General features: G+C 48.4%; 1 protein-coding gene across 4 annotated transcripts; it reads left to right on the forward strand.

The window, feature by feature from the left end:
- The first annotated feature begins 1,108 nt into the window (after positions 1-1,108).
- Positions 1,109-15,246, forward strand: LOC112554618 (zinc transporter ZIP3-like). Of its 4 annotated transcripts, XM_025222514.1 has the most exons (4): positions 5,507-5,971; positions 6,213-6,402; positions 9,444-10,304; positions 10,826-15,246. In XM_025222514.1, the coding sequence occupies exons 3-4, from the start codon at positions 9,914-9,916 to the stop codon at positions 11,950-11,952; spliced, it is 1,518 nt and encodes a 505-aa protein (XP_025078299.1). In that variant the 5' UTR covers positions 5,507-5,971; positions 6,213-6,402; positions 9,444-9,913; the 3' UTR covers positions 11,953-15,246. The 4 variants fall into 4 exon arrangements, with proteins under 4 accessions (XP_025078300.1, XP_025078299.1, XP_025078298.1 ...); XM_025222515.1 differs by lacking the exons at positions 5,507-5,971; positions 6,213-6,402 and adding an exon at positions 1,109-1,188; XM_025222513.1 differs by having other exon boundaries at positions 5,507-6,402.

Genomic DNA, 15,246 nt, shown 5'->3' on the forward strand with positions numbered 1-15,246 from the left:
ACAGACGTTTGTCAATCAAGCAAACAAGAAAACAATGCCATCCCTCCATCCATCCATCCAGCTGTCCACACATCAGTTCATCAACGCGGATTTTTGTCTTTTGTCCTTTGATGTCCGCGAAAAGTAAAATAAACCTTCCTTTCTCTTTCCTTCATCATGTTACCACCCGACCGACCTCGCTACCCGGTACATGCAGGCAGGACATGGAGGACCACCAGGACGATCATCGCGGATGGTGTTGCTGGTGTGAGTGGCTATGGCGGCGGTGGTAGACGGGTGCAGGCTTGGGGACGACAGTCTGCCCGGGTAGATAAGTTCACACGTCTGTTTGCTCACCCACTTGCGGCTGAGGAAGAGACAAGAGGAGTTTGTGAACACGTGGTTGCGGCAGTTGACGTGCGTGATGACGCGCGTGCTGGTGAGCGACCTGTCATCCATCGCGTTAATCACGGTCTGTGAGATTCTCGTCGCTGTTGTTTCTCCATTAGCTGCAGGAAAAAAAGTCTTATCCGGTGACCTCTGGCCTGCTTAATAAGTTGCTGTTATGATTGGTCTTGGTTGATTGATGAGGCTTGAGGGAACTGCTGGCGCCAGAACGAATAAAGTTTCTTATCTACCAGTACTTAAAAAACATTTGCAGGAAGCTCTGCTGGTGCTTAGAACCATCCAGTGATCTGAATGACGAGTAGTGGCCATCATCTAACTGTCGATGTCTCGCGCTGTCTTCATGTCCACTTCGCGTGTCCGCGTCTCGTTTTCCCGACTTCCTGATAAACTTCAATGAACATTTAATCGACACTAAATAAGACCACGTGATTACATTCTGCACGAGAAAACTTGAAGCATCATGTGTTCTTGGTGCGACTTTAGTAGGGTCCCCACAACTCAACCCTCACCTCACCACTCACCGACCCCCGACCCCCGCATCTTCCGCTCTCTGCACGCGCATCACTCGCGCGCTCTCCCATTCGCTGATTGGTCCGTGGGTGGAGGTCTGCGAGGACAGTACTGCCCATCGATAAATCAACCCACCGCTCAATCTTCGATAAAAGCCTGACTAATCTTTGGCCTCGACCCCCAGCCTCCCGTCAACACCATCGTCGTCCACAACATGTGCAGGAGGCTGAGGGCGGATACTCAAGATGGAGTAATTAGTCTTGTAATCACCACGACTACCTTCTGATACCAGTAAGTGTCAAACAGTTCTTACTTTATAATATTCATGTGGAAATTTAAAATAGTTTAGAGAAAATAGACCCAGACAGCCATGGTTACCGGCCTTTGCGCAATGACCAACCTGACTCTCCAGAAAAGAAAGTTAGAAATAGACGGTTTCATCAGTTATATTTAGAACTATTTTATTTTGGCGAAGATGTGAGATGTATTTCATCAAACCCAGTCACCTCTGAACCCACGTATTTGTAGCCTGGCAAACACTTTCATTAGACAGTTTTAAGCCGCTTTCAACATAAAAAAATCCAGGGGAGAGAATCTGATCTGTCCGGAGCGCGCGAGCCAGAGTGCACGTACTTGAAAGCTGACGTCATGAGCTTAAATCACGTGATGTTTGCATGGCATGGCGATGAAAACCACGTGCGTGGTGAGGCTGGGAGGATGGGTGGCTATTGATGTTTCTTAAGCGTGGCATTGCAACAGTTCTGTTCATCCACTTGCTGTTCTCCATCATCACGTGACCACGTGACCGCCAACAACACAGCAGTTGGAGAAAAGTAAACACAATCCCGGCATCCTATGGAGTGTTGAGCGGTGCAGTGGGAAAAAACAGGGTTTTTAGGACCTGTCAGTATCTGATCTCCCGGAATTTGCGGCGTGTCACCACCCGACTTGTGATGTGATTACAGGGTGGAGCTGACAGCACGCGGGTGTGCTCACACCCCAGGGTCACTGAGACAGGGTACACAGACAGACAGGGTACACAGACAGACAGGGTACACAGACAGACAGGGTATCACAACACGCGGAGACAGGGATACAGAGGATATAATAACATGGACACAGGATATTACAGCACACAGACACACGGACAGAAGAGATGACAATAATACAGGGTGCACTGACTGCGCATGTCACGGGTGTGTCATCTGTCACATCGGTTGTCAGTCTGCTAATCACACCTGCACACGCGAGAGAACAATAATGAGATGGACTAACATAAACAAATCAAAACAAACAAGACATATATGATAGAGGGACACCACAGAGAACAACAGTGAGGACTCAAGGGAGAGCACTAGAGACAGGGGCAGATAAGAAAGGCGAGGTTGGGGTGGAGGGAAGGGGAAGAAGACAGAGAGCCTAGGAGGGAGCTTCATTGACTGAGTAGATAATCCAGGTTATCTCCTTCTCGTCTACCCTGGTGGCGCTGCGCCAGGCACGAGCCGCTTTGGACAAGGTCGGAGTAATCTCCCTTGTAATCTGTCAGTCAAGAGGTTAATCAGTTGCATGAGATGTATTTTGTCCAAATATTCGTCTTCCTCGTCAGCCACACAGCAATCATCGCTGCCATCTGCCCCTACAGTGTTCTACTGCAAGTTTGTGAGCATTTCTTGTCTTGTAAACTAATAAACCAGTCGCTGACTTGTAAACAACAGCCAGTAAACAACCCAGTGAAGTATACAAAACACGCTTTTATGAAAAAAATGCCTATTAAAAGTGATTTGTATTAATATTTGATTTTTCTAAAATTTTCACAACAATCTGATTTTTAAAATTTTTAATTAACGATAGTCGTAGGTTTAAGAAAATTTTACTCACATAGACCGCGGAGGGAAGAGAACGTGCAGTCGTTCGCACAGACGACAACAATTTACGGTAGGTCACTGAATCAAGAAAATAAAATTTATTCCTCGATAAGTCACCGAAACAAGTAAATAATAATTATTGGCCGGTAGGTCACTGGAGCGAGTAAATACTAATTATTTCTCGGGTCTGTAATTTCGTCGGTCAGTCGCAATCGTATGCGATCGTCTGATGTCATTGTCGATGGTACATATACGATACATATTTTCCTCAGATTTCGATGTCACCGTATCTACAATATCTCGTATAATTAATAATATTTGCCTTATGTTACAGTATTATCTATCTTTGATATTACACTAAATCCTAAACTCAGAATCATCTTTCCTGATTTTGTATTGGATTTTCTCGAGGTATAAGACGATCCTTGTGTCTTTGTGTCTTGGCGTGCTGAACTTTCTTCAAGAAAAGGTCAAAGGTGACCTGTTGCAGATCGTGGTGTCTTCCCAAACTTCTTATGTCGCCAAAGTATTTTTTTATCGACAGCATTTGGCTCCCTGACAAACTCAATCTGATTATGTTGTCTTCCACAAGGGTGTGGAATGTCCATGTTTTGGATTTCTTGTATCGGCCAAATGTCTTTACCAACATCAGACTGGCACAGACGATAAGTTTCAGAGTCTGTCCTGCATTGACCACGTGACCTTTCACTTGTTGAAGGCGGCAGGTTCAGCCTGGGTCTCGTCCCAAAGACTCACTACGATGGCCTCCTGTAGTCTGCGATCGACTGTCTTCCCCAGCCATCAGTGGAAGTCCTCAGGTAGTCGATATCGTAGTCCAATGGCGGCGCCGACATCACCGTGAGACTGAAAGGAGTTTCTTTAAGTGAATGAGTCGACTGCAGGGGCACAACTCTTGACGCAACCGACGCCATGTCTGTCATGGTATTCACTGAATACAACTCATGGCCTCGTCTGAGAATCGCAGATCTTCAATATTCTGTGTTCAAAGCCATCAATCGTCGGTCTGTGGTATCCTGAATGTTGAAATAGCTCAAGACACACAGTCTAGAAATTAACCTTCAACCGTTAACCCAGCAACATTAACCCTTTCTCTCCTTTCTTCATATAATTAATGATGCTTGTCATATAGTTCATTGTATCCCGATCTTGTATTTCTTCTTAGAAAAAAAGAAACCTTCTGTGGACAAGGGGAGATAAGCTGATAAAAATAGAAGTTTTTTGCACGTGGTCTACTTAGCATGGCCCTGTAATGATTTTGAATAAATAAAGAAAGCAAAACGCACGCTTGGCCATGAAATGAACTCTGGTTTGTGGAGTTTCTCTCTTTGATAGCAGAGATCAAACACCAGCAGCCAGTCAAAAGAACTTTCACAAAATAAAAAAATGTTGCGAGCCTGTGTCTGGCGATCAGACGATGTTCGATCAAGCAGGAGAAAGGACCGCGCCCTTGTTCAGACATCTTTGAGGCCGGCCACACAGACAGACGCAAGGTACAGTTCCGCTGGGGTCAATAGTCTCCCTTTGCACGCGCTGAGCACAATGGTCAAGCCTTGTCCTCAGTTGTCTGCCCTTGCCGAGCGCCCCCTCCACAGCACCCCCACCCCGTGATGCTGGAGTGAGGGGAGACAACTGGCTGTAGCAGCAATTCATCGGGAACATTCTGCGGTTGAGCAGACAGAGGATCTGGCGATCTACTGGTGAGTTGTCTCCAAGGGGGGCAACTACCGGGCTGCTAGCGTCACGCTCTCGTCTCGTTGGGCCACGAGAATACGCGAGATACGAGTTTCAAGCGGCAGAAATCGTGGAAGCGTGTGGAGAGGGCTTTAGGTAAGGAAAGCTTTATGGAGAGATGGAACTGTTACAACGGTTAGAATTACTAAACTGAAGTGGAGCCTGTGACATACGGGTACTGAGTGCTTGATGACGTCACTATGGACACCATTACATAACTCGTGATGTTGGAGATGGAAGTTCCCTCCCCTCCCCCCGCACACACACAAACAAACGCGCGACCCTGTGCCACGACGATGGTGGAGAGCTGACGTGGCTGGAGTAATGACTGGTGGAGAGCTGACGTGACCAACATGGCGACTGGGGATCCCGTTGTTGATGTTCTCCTGTCATCAGTAGAGTACTTTAATCTAAGACTTATTTCCGGAGGAAGTGCTTAAAGAATAAGTCTAGACCGCGGAGGAAATGTAACGGTTTGTAGCCTGCTAGACACGCGCTACTCCGTGTGTTGTGCCCACAGACACGTTGATACCACCGGCGACACTGCCTCTCGCCACACTGTGTGGTGCCAGCCTACAAGGCTAGACCGGGCTAGAGTGGACATGCCAATATTGAGCCAGGATAGAACTCTCGAGTTTATTGGAGTCTGAGAGCGTGCACACACACACACACACACAGACACACAGACAAACACACACACACAGACACACACAGACACACAGACAAACGCACTCTCGCACGAGCGTACACACATCTTCTCTCTCATTTATTTTCTTTCTCTGTCTTGCGTGCAGCAGTCACGTGCTAACCAGCGACACGTTGTCTCTACCACAAAGGTGAAAGCCACCCGAGTGTTGCATACCCAGAAGATCTTTTTCTTTCAGCTCCCCACCCCACCCCACCCCACCCTGTCCGCGGTGCCGGCAAAACCGCTGTGCGTGGGTTGACTTTTTAAACCCGTGTGTTGAGAGAGGAGGAGAGGAGGAGAGGAGATATCAATCGATGCTTTGACTTTCTCAGCCTCAGTCGATGCCGGCAGGTGTGGCGTGTCGCGGGGCACCTGTCGGAGGAGCAAGACGGAAATCTCCCCCAGGTCAGGAACCTTCCCCCCCCCTCACACACACACACACGATCACCCGCTGGAGGCATCGATACCTGCAGCCAGGTTTGGTGCCTGTGGTACCCGGTGTGCGGCGGTTCCGCTGGCTGCGTGCGGCGGGGGGAGGGATTCGCCAGGGGTGCGGCGGCGGCTGGGTACCGCCCAGTGCCTGTGAGCTAGCGCGGCTGACGCGCGGTACGTAAACACCCGCCGCCCGCATCCCGCATCCCGCACTCAGCATCACCATCATCACCACACCGCAGCACACCAGGCAGTAAGTGGTGGGGGAGGGATTCAAACCCCGGGGCCACAAACAGATGGAGCTAAACCTCGACCTGCTGCAACCCGCTGCCCACAGGTGAGGCCACCCCACACGAGCCACCAGAGGGAAAGGGGGGGAAGAAGGGAGGATAACCTTCACAGCTGGCATCGAAGAAGAGAAGCTGGCTGGCCGACTGTCTGCACGTGCATCTCTGACTTGGGAAGCGAGGCTGCCAGAGACTGCGCCATACACGTGCCGGGGAGGGTTGGGTTGAGGGGGAGATGTCTGCAGGCGACACGCGCACTTCTTGCTCTCAACAGGTATTTCCTCCCAACAGGTGAGTGCTGGGTGAGTGCCGCGCCTTCATGTTGGAGCGACTCTCTGTGGATGTCGGAGTGCATCCCTGACAGTTACACCGACAGCAAGTGCAGGAGACAGTGTCCGACACGACGACAACAAACTTTGACACCTGGCGAGTCTTGTGATGGGTCACGTGCTCCGCGGTCCGCGAGCATCTCCCGCTCCAGGTGAGTGTTGGTCCTCGTGATGCCAGGAGATGTTTTCATTACATACTTTTCTATTAATTAATCACATGTCAGCACGTGCATTGTTACATTAAAGTTTTAACCGAGCGTTCACGAGCTAATTACAGCCGCTTGTGTTCAGGTCATCAGATATGCAAATTGCTTGGGGGAGGCGAGGAAAGCGGGTGAGAGTCGCGGTGAGTGACGACTGTCGCGTGTGAAGCTCCCCTTAACATTTCCCTGACTGGAACATTGACTCCGCCAGGTGTTCTGTCTTTAACATTTAGCCTGCCTGAAACATAGATTCTTCCAGGTGTCTTCTCTTTAACATTTAGCCTGACTGACGCATTGATTGTACCGGGTATTCTGTCTTTAACATTCAGGCTGACTCCAACACCTGCCGGGTGTTTCGTCTTTTACATTTCGCTCGAGTGGAACGAACACCTGTACCAGGTATTTCCCAACCTCTCAGCTTCTTTACTCTCGGATAGATTCCTGAGTTTCTCACACAACAATAACAGCCACACCCGTCATCGCTGGTTGTCTTTTCTTGGTGCAGCTGCTTCAGACAGACGGCAGCTTACAAACAAATGTGAAAACCGCTCAACCGAGAAACAACAGAAACACTGGCGACATTGCGGTGACGAGGTCGTCGTGCGGTGGTGCAGGTCGCCTTTGATCATGCCGACCCGCACTTTTCCAGTTGGAGACCAGCGACGACATAAGAACCTCGGCCGCTGGTTGATGTCGTTTGAGTGAAAAGATTTTATTGCGAAATTCCGTGGATCAAAGACGGTTTGACTGTCGTTAGTAGGCGGTGCTGCAGGTGGCATTTGCAGGCCGCTCCAAGACGCGCGCGCTGCACGATTGCGAAAGCACGTGACACAGTCTGAGGCCTGCGACTGGTCTCGTCAGTAGATGCCGCGTGTCCTCGCCACACATCTGGTCAGCCTTGTGTGTCCTCTGGTCAGCTTTGTGTGTCCTCACACCTCTGGTCAGTCCTGTGTGTCCTCCCATCATCTCCAACCGTGTTTTTATTACACCTGTCGCCAGTCCAGCTCCGCTGGAAGTGTCTAGAAGTGTCCAGATTACAGGCGCCACGCTCGTTGACAAACATGTGAGTAGTGTTTTTCTGTTTACATCAAGGACCTCTGAACCTTGACATTCGTATATAAGCATTAGCGGACGTAGGATTGAAACCTTGTAGTGTTTCCAGTCCATGGAAACCTTGTAGTGTTTCCTAGTTTCTCCATTCTATCGAAACCTTGTAGTGTTTCAGACTATTTCCAATCCATGGAAATCTTTTAGTGTATCAGATGGTTTCCAGTCCATAGAAAAGTTGTAATGTTTCCGAGTGTTTCCAATCCATGCAAGTCTTGTACTATTTCAGTTTCCAATCCATGGAACCCTTGTAGTGTTTCAGATTGTTTCCAGTCCACGGAAACATTGTAGTCCTTCAGAGCCTTGATGACGAAGGCAGTGGCGGAAGTTGTAAGCTTCACGCATGTCAGTCTCCAAGACTTGCTCATCACAAAATGTCATCGGGTGCCCTAAAGGGTCCCTACCCAGAGAATGGTGTGTGTCAGGGTGTCAGCTGACTGGCTAGGCCTTGCGTGTCCCTGCTCATCCTCATCATAACAGGAGGGGTAGGCGTGGGTGGGCGTGGGTGGTGGCAGGTCACTGTCATTCAGGATCACAGGAATGTAATACCGGATGTGGAGTTCTGCTAATAAAGGTTTACTGTCCGGAGTTTGCTGTGGAATAGCACTGCCCGCCATGACTGCCGTTTAGTTTCATTCCTCCCTCCTGCCCTACCATTCCTCTCCAACATTCCACGTAGGATGGAGCTGCTTCCTGCAGTAAGGTCACGTGTCTGTGTCCCAGTGTGAACATGTGAACGGACTTCACACAGAAAACGACATTTCTAGTAATTCAATCTTTGCACCTGAAGGTGGCCTCTTTGTTGTCTACATTAACAATAAGAGATTATATATATATTGGCCTCTCATTCTCTCTCTCTCACACACATAAAGATCAAGAGAAGTACGTGTGTTAGTGTGTACGTGTGTGTGTGTGTCTGCGCGCGCTGCTCCGTGCAAACAGACCATTACTGTCTTCAACATTCGATATTCACATGACTCTGTTTATTTTCGAAAAAGTTGCAAATGGCAGTTAGTGAAAGAAAGCTATTTTAGACTTCTGCTTCTAACGATTTTCTTGTCTGCCACTGGGTCTGTCACGGACGAGGCGTCAGACGTTAGAAGCACCATGTGTCACGTGGTCGACAGCAACATCCATGTCCTTTGACCCCGCCGACACCAACACTCATCTGTGGATTTATTATTACTGTTGGCAGCGTTTGTACAGTTTTATTTGCCGGTGTATGAAGTCCCGTCAACAACAACAACAACAACAACAACAACACTCATCCAATGAGTTGATATGTCCTAGGACCGGTATATACCTAGGACGGGTACACCACCCACATCACCACCCACACCACTCCATGTGAGTTGATACATCACAGTCACCAGTCATCTTCAAACATCATATACATCATATACATAATATACATAAAATACAACCTTCACACTCTCAGACACAACTGTCATCTCACCTAGAATCAAACTCCCAAACAAAATGTTTAGTCCATCTCAGATGTTGAGGGTCAGAGGGCATGGAGTACAGGACGGCGCGTGACAACATCTGTTTTAATTCACAGCGCCATCTACCAGAATTATTAGTCTCCGGAAGTTGTATTTTCTTTACCTCGCCATTATTTTTCTTTCTTCAGTTTTCAGTTCCGTTGAATTGTTTTGTGTCTTCCTTCTGCAGCCCCGCATTCTGTTTTCTCGTATACTCCGGGGAGTGTAAGACATTGTTAATCCACCTCGGTGCTGCCTCCACAGTCTGCAACCCTGCTCACCCTCCATCCTTCTTTCTATTCCTCCTTGTGTCGGGTTTCCTGTCTTTTCTGTCGTCCAAGCATCCACTCGCTCTTCTCTTCGTGCCGTCTGCCTCTCACCAGCCTGTGTTTGTTGCAGGTGCGGCGACAATGGAGGAGGAGGCCGAGCTCCATTCACGGAGTAGTCGCCGTCGTGCGCGTGGGACACGAGCACAACACGCGGGCTGAAGGACAAACACGCCTCGCCATCACGTATCGCCAGCACGCTCGATACAATCTACACAGTGTAACGACTTTGTGGGGGTGTACCGATATCACCTGTATGGATTCATACCTACGCATGTTTGCCATGTGCTTAGCCTCATAGACCGTGTCCTCGCATGTATATAAAACTGATCAGCGCCTGATTCCAACCCCGTGTCACCTCGACTGAGCAAAGCTGCTTGCCTGGAGTTGTTTTTGACAAAGATGTAGTGATCCAGAAGTTGAAGTGAAGATGGAGGAATAACATTTTGGCTTTCGTTCCTGGGAAAGGTCCTGTGGGCTGTGTTCAAGCTTTATTCCTGACCTGAGTCCGGTGTTAACGGCCGGCTGTCGGCGCCCAGTCGGATGATACTTTGTATCGTTCCTGCCCAAGACGCTGGCCAGGGTGCGGTGAGACTGAACACCAGCTGTGCAACATCCGGGTCCTCGGCCATGAGTCCGGAGGACATGGAGGTTGTGGTGGCCAAGATCATCTCCTTGCTCGTGCTGACTGTGCTGTCCGTCCTGTCGGGGTTGCTGCCCCTGCGGCTGTTGCTGCACGCGCCGCAGCTGTTCACCGTGCACCGGACGACGGTGGACTACTTTCTGTGCGGCCTGCGCTGTCTGTCCGGCGGAGTCTTTCTGGCCACGGGATTCCTCCACCTCCTCCCAGACACTCGCGAAAAAATGGCCGCCGTGCTGCTCAACATGGGCTCCAGGACCACGTACGCCGTCACGGAGCTGCTGATAATGGCAGGTAGGGCCCGGCCCCTTGTGGCCTCCATTAATACATTTATTATTATTTATAGTTTCTTGATTTTGTGGGTTTGCATATGATATTTGGTCTTGATATTTTGTAAAGCACCTGTATAAAATAGACAGCGCTTCAAGACAAGTAATGAAAATACCGCATGTTGGACAGACTGTGTTTGTCAGTCATTCGTGAGTTGTGATTACTTCATACACATCACAGGAAAATAATATTCAATCAGCACACGAGTTAAGGAATTATTCTTGTATGTAATAACCCGTAATGTACTTAACATGTGTAGAAAACATTGTAGAAGATCAGAAATATCCACGGCAAATATCTGCGACCTCTGTAAGGGGCAGAGACCTATCTACTACCCACCTAAAGTATTTTTGGGTTTAAGGACTGTTGCAGCATTATCCGCAGGTGTTCCTAGGGAAGGTTGAGCAAAATGAAAACTATATTTAGTCTTGTAGGATTTTTGTTTAACTCAAAGTGCAGTGAGATTTCTTGTTTTCCTCCCGCAGGCTTCTTCCTGGTGGTGTTCGTCGAGCAGATCATCAAATGCTTGTACATCAAAGCCGAGCGATCGGATCAACTCCGCGCCTCTGGTGGGAGCGGGTGTGCAGACGGTGCTGAGGGAGGAGCTGGTGGAGGAGGAGGAGGTAACGGTGGAGGATGCACCCGCAGTGGCATCCCCGGGGGACGCTACCGTTTCTATGACGACAAGGCCATCATTCCCTCCACGCTAGAAGAGCTGGACGAAGAGCTCGCCGAAGGAAGTGTCGAGGAGAACGGAGGAATCGGGAATGGGTACGGTGGGGGCGGCAGTGTCGAACTCCCTCTGGCGGGGGGCGTGACCAACGGTAACAGGGACCACCCTGGGTGCTACCCTGGAGGAGGTTACTCTACAGGAGGCGGGTACCCTGGAGGTAACAGCGGGACGAGCGGCGGGTGCGGAAGTTCCTCGGGTGACGACCACGACTCGGACAGCCTGGGCTCCGACACGCTGATCAAAGAACACCACGGCGCGGACCTCGACCTCTCGCAACACGACCTCGATGACGACCTCGAGCACATCCCAGTGACGCTGCGGCTGAGCGTGCACTCGATGAACCTGCGCCACTGCAGTCTGCCTGACCTCGGGGTCACGCGGGTCGTCAAGCAGCTGAGCCAGGCTGACCTGACGCGCCGCGCGCACTTCCGCTCCATCATCTACATCATGGCGCTGAGCCTGCACGGCATCTTCGAGGGCCTGGCGCTGGGGCTGCAGAGCCGCGAGTCCAGCGTGTGGTCGCTGTGCTTCGCCCTGTGTCTGCACCGCTGCGTGCTGGCCTTCCAGCTGGGCATGGACCTGTGTGGGGCCAGGGAGTCGCAGGGCACGGCCTTCCTGTGCATCGGCACCTTCACGCTCATCTCCGCCCTCGGCATCGTCGCCGGCATCCTCTTCTCCTCCGGCGCCATGTTGTACACTGACGTCACCATACCGGAAGCCATCCTCCAGTCGCTGGCTTCGGGGACGATTCTCTATATCGTCTTCTTCGACATCCTCTTCAAGGACCTGCAGGGACGGGGCGACATCAAGCGCGTGTCTTGCTGTTTCGTCGGCTTCGCGCTCATGGCCATCATCCTGGCCATCGTCATGGGGAGCTAGAGGTCCAGGGTGTCCAACAAATGTCTGGAGTCTGGACAACACAATGTCTGGTGACCCCTGGACAGTCCACACCCGTGTTTGTGCTGCTAGTGTCGGGACAGGTGTTTGGACAGGTAACAGCCCTCGCTACCCCTCGTCAGACAGACCTCCATACCTGGCAAAGAGGAACCACCCGGGACATGAAAGGTATTCCTCTCTGGGCGAGTACATTCCACATTCAGTGCCGCTGTACAGTTTCTACATGCACGGAACTATTTACAGTTTAGTTAAATTATTTCGCCGACAGTTTGTATACTCGTGCCAAAACGTTTGTTAATCGTGGTGCAGATAATTTAGACTGAAAGACAAACAAATAAATTACTTATTTATGTATGCTGCGTCCATGAACCCTAGCATATTGCTCTGAACACTTTTTGACAGTGAAACCTGTCCGCTAATATATTTTGATCCCTGCACAATTTATCTGCTTTCATGAACATTTTGTCATTCCCTGGTGCTCAGCAGAACTTGTCTTTTAGTATTTTATTTGGTGCACAAACAGGTTTCCGACCGAGTCGTTGTTTTATCTCAAGATCCGACAATTAGAGTTTTAACTAACCAGAAGTTAAGATTGTTTATTAAATTCCTTTTTTTTAGAGGAGATTCCCAATATTTAATGTTTTTGAAAGATCCGTACCAGTTCTCAGTTTGTTGACATAAGAAGGTGCTGTGCCTCTAGTCAGGGACAAGATCAGAAATATTTTCAGTATGACATGTTGTTTCCTTTACTATGTAGCTTTATTATGTAGCTTGATTATGTTGCTCTATTATGTAGCTTTACTATATAGCTGGATTATGTAGCTTGATAACAACTAAAACAATCAACATCGCTCAGTGTTGATAGTTTTGTCTGTACACACTCAGCTACAGGAACTTGCTATGTTTTACTTTAGTTTTACAGACAGGAGGTCATGAAGGGAACTTTTGCTCTGTGCTACAGGCCGTATCCATGACAACCTGTCAGACAAACACTACTGCACGTTAGGTACATTCATTCACATGACTAGAGACACAGGGAGGTGTCAGAACTACATCAACACACTGACAGAATACAGTACAGTCAGTGGGATTCTGATGGCAGAGTCCAATCATACTAATGTAATGGTTTAGACACCACCACCACCCCACTACACCAGTACACCACGTCACTACCACACTACACCACCTGTACACCACCTGTACACCACCTTCACACACTACACAGACAGGTGTTGCAGTGATGTGGACACCAGTCCAAGATGTTGAATACAACTATTGACCTCAGCTAGTCACTAGGAAGAAATATCTGAACACAAACAAAAGTTGTAAACAAATAATTCATTGTAAACTAAACAAAAATTAAATAGTCTCAGGTTTCTCAACAGCATGGCTGACATGTTTCTTGTTGTGTTGTTCACAAAGTGTGTACATCACACTGACAACAGAAGTCAGAATGTGTACATTGTACACACATTTACAGTCAATGCCTAAACACCATGTGTGTGTGTGTCTCTCATCTACAGTAGAGGTCAGAGGGCATACACACCATGTTTGCTACACAAAGACAAGAGAAGTGAAAATACTGGAATAAATATACCATGTGTACATCACATCTACTACAGAGGTGAAACTACCCTGAATATTTACACACACTAGGTGCTACACATATCACATAAAGATGGTGAGAGTATAAATATCTACACCCACTAGGTGCTACATATATCATGTAAAGATGGCGAGAGTAGCTTGTTATGACAAGATATACAACTGTCTCTGTACACATCCACAACTATTTTATCTTGTTTTTCTGAATGTCTAGCTAGACATTGTATCAAGGTGCTTTACATGCTTACACGCCACGTGACCTGACAGTCGCTGTAACTGCTAACACAATGTCCTCTGTTTACATTTCATTGACTGATGGATGAAATGCGCCACGTGGTTTTGTTTGAGGGTTTTTCTCCTTTTTTGTGCTCTTGTATTTGTTTATTTTGTAAATTTACATGTTTACCATTAGACGGACAACATGAAAGTGTGAGGTGAACGAAAATTGTTTTTGATTTCCATTTTTCCATTGTGTCCAGCCAGGTGATTTCCTCATCAACTACCATCGTCGTTTATTTTCAAGGTGCTAGTCTCAGGTGGCCGTGACCGCGGGCTTGGGACGTGTTTTGATTTTCCCTTTTTACACTTTTTTTGTCAAAATTTTCGAGAATCTGTTTTGTTTGTAGGGCAGACACATCACACACACGTGGAAGTCATGCTGCCCTGTGTTGTGCCATAAAATGATATTTTTTCTAGAAAGATAAGATCCGTCGAGCCCGGAGGTGGGGTCTTGCTAGTGTACGAGGCTGCCCCCGACTGGACAGGGCAAAGGTCAAGTACCTTTAGTACCTTTAAATAATTACACTTCCCTTCCTTCTTCATTTGCTGATTGCACTTGTCTGCTGCTGGTATGGTGCTACCTGTTAAAGTCGACAAATGAATATGTTATGAAATTTTCAGGGATTGGAGAAGGGTAATGTCACCAACAGTTGTACCCGAGCATTAACGATCTACCCCACTTAGGACAATTAGCAAAATCTTTGATGAGTTTGCGGTTGGTTGCTGCCAGAAGCAGGAGCAGAGGGCAGTCGGTGAAAAGTGCAGTGTGTGTAGTCGGACTGTAGTCACACACACTTTCACATCACTAGTAGTCACAAAAGATGATCATCTGCAGCCAACAGACACCGGGCAGATGACTGATGACTGATCTCCTGCCCTCGCGAAAGTCCTCCGCGCATCATGAAGTGAACTACAAGCACGTGGGTGAGGGGGGTAGGGGGGGTCTATGTTTCAGAAAAAAATAAATTATTCATTTTAGAATGCGCGGCGGTGGACTGAAAATGAAATGAATGTGGGGAGTACATTAGTTCCTTCCTTCCTGTCTGTGAGATGTCGCTGTGGACAAGTCGGCCCGATGGCTGGCCATGCACGCGCCACACAATCACACAACAGGTTCAGTCCCACAATCTCTCGACCATACTTTGTGACAGTTGTATGGCACGTCTGTATTTCATTTGACATTTGTTTGTTCATTGAATTCTACATACTTGCATATACAAAGCATGATGCCAAGAGCCGGAACAAAAACCGACATTTTGAATTAGCTCTTGATCCTAATTACACTTCATGTAGGTTGTTGTCGAAAGTCTGTCTGTCTGTCTGTCTGGACCACAGGCCGGACACAGGATTTAAAGTCCGAGAGGAGACAAACTCGCTTGTACAAGGATTTTC

This window comes from Pomacea canaliculata, linkage group LG13 (assembly GCF_003073045.1).
Source record: "Pomacea canaliculata isolate SZHN2017 linkage group LG13, ASM307304v1, whole genome shotgun sequence".
Lineage (NCBI taxonomy): Eukaryota > Metazoa > Mollusca > Gastropoda > Architaenioglossa > Ampullariidae > Pomacea > Pomacea canaliculata.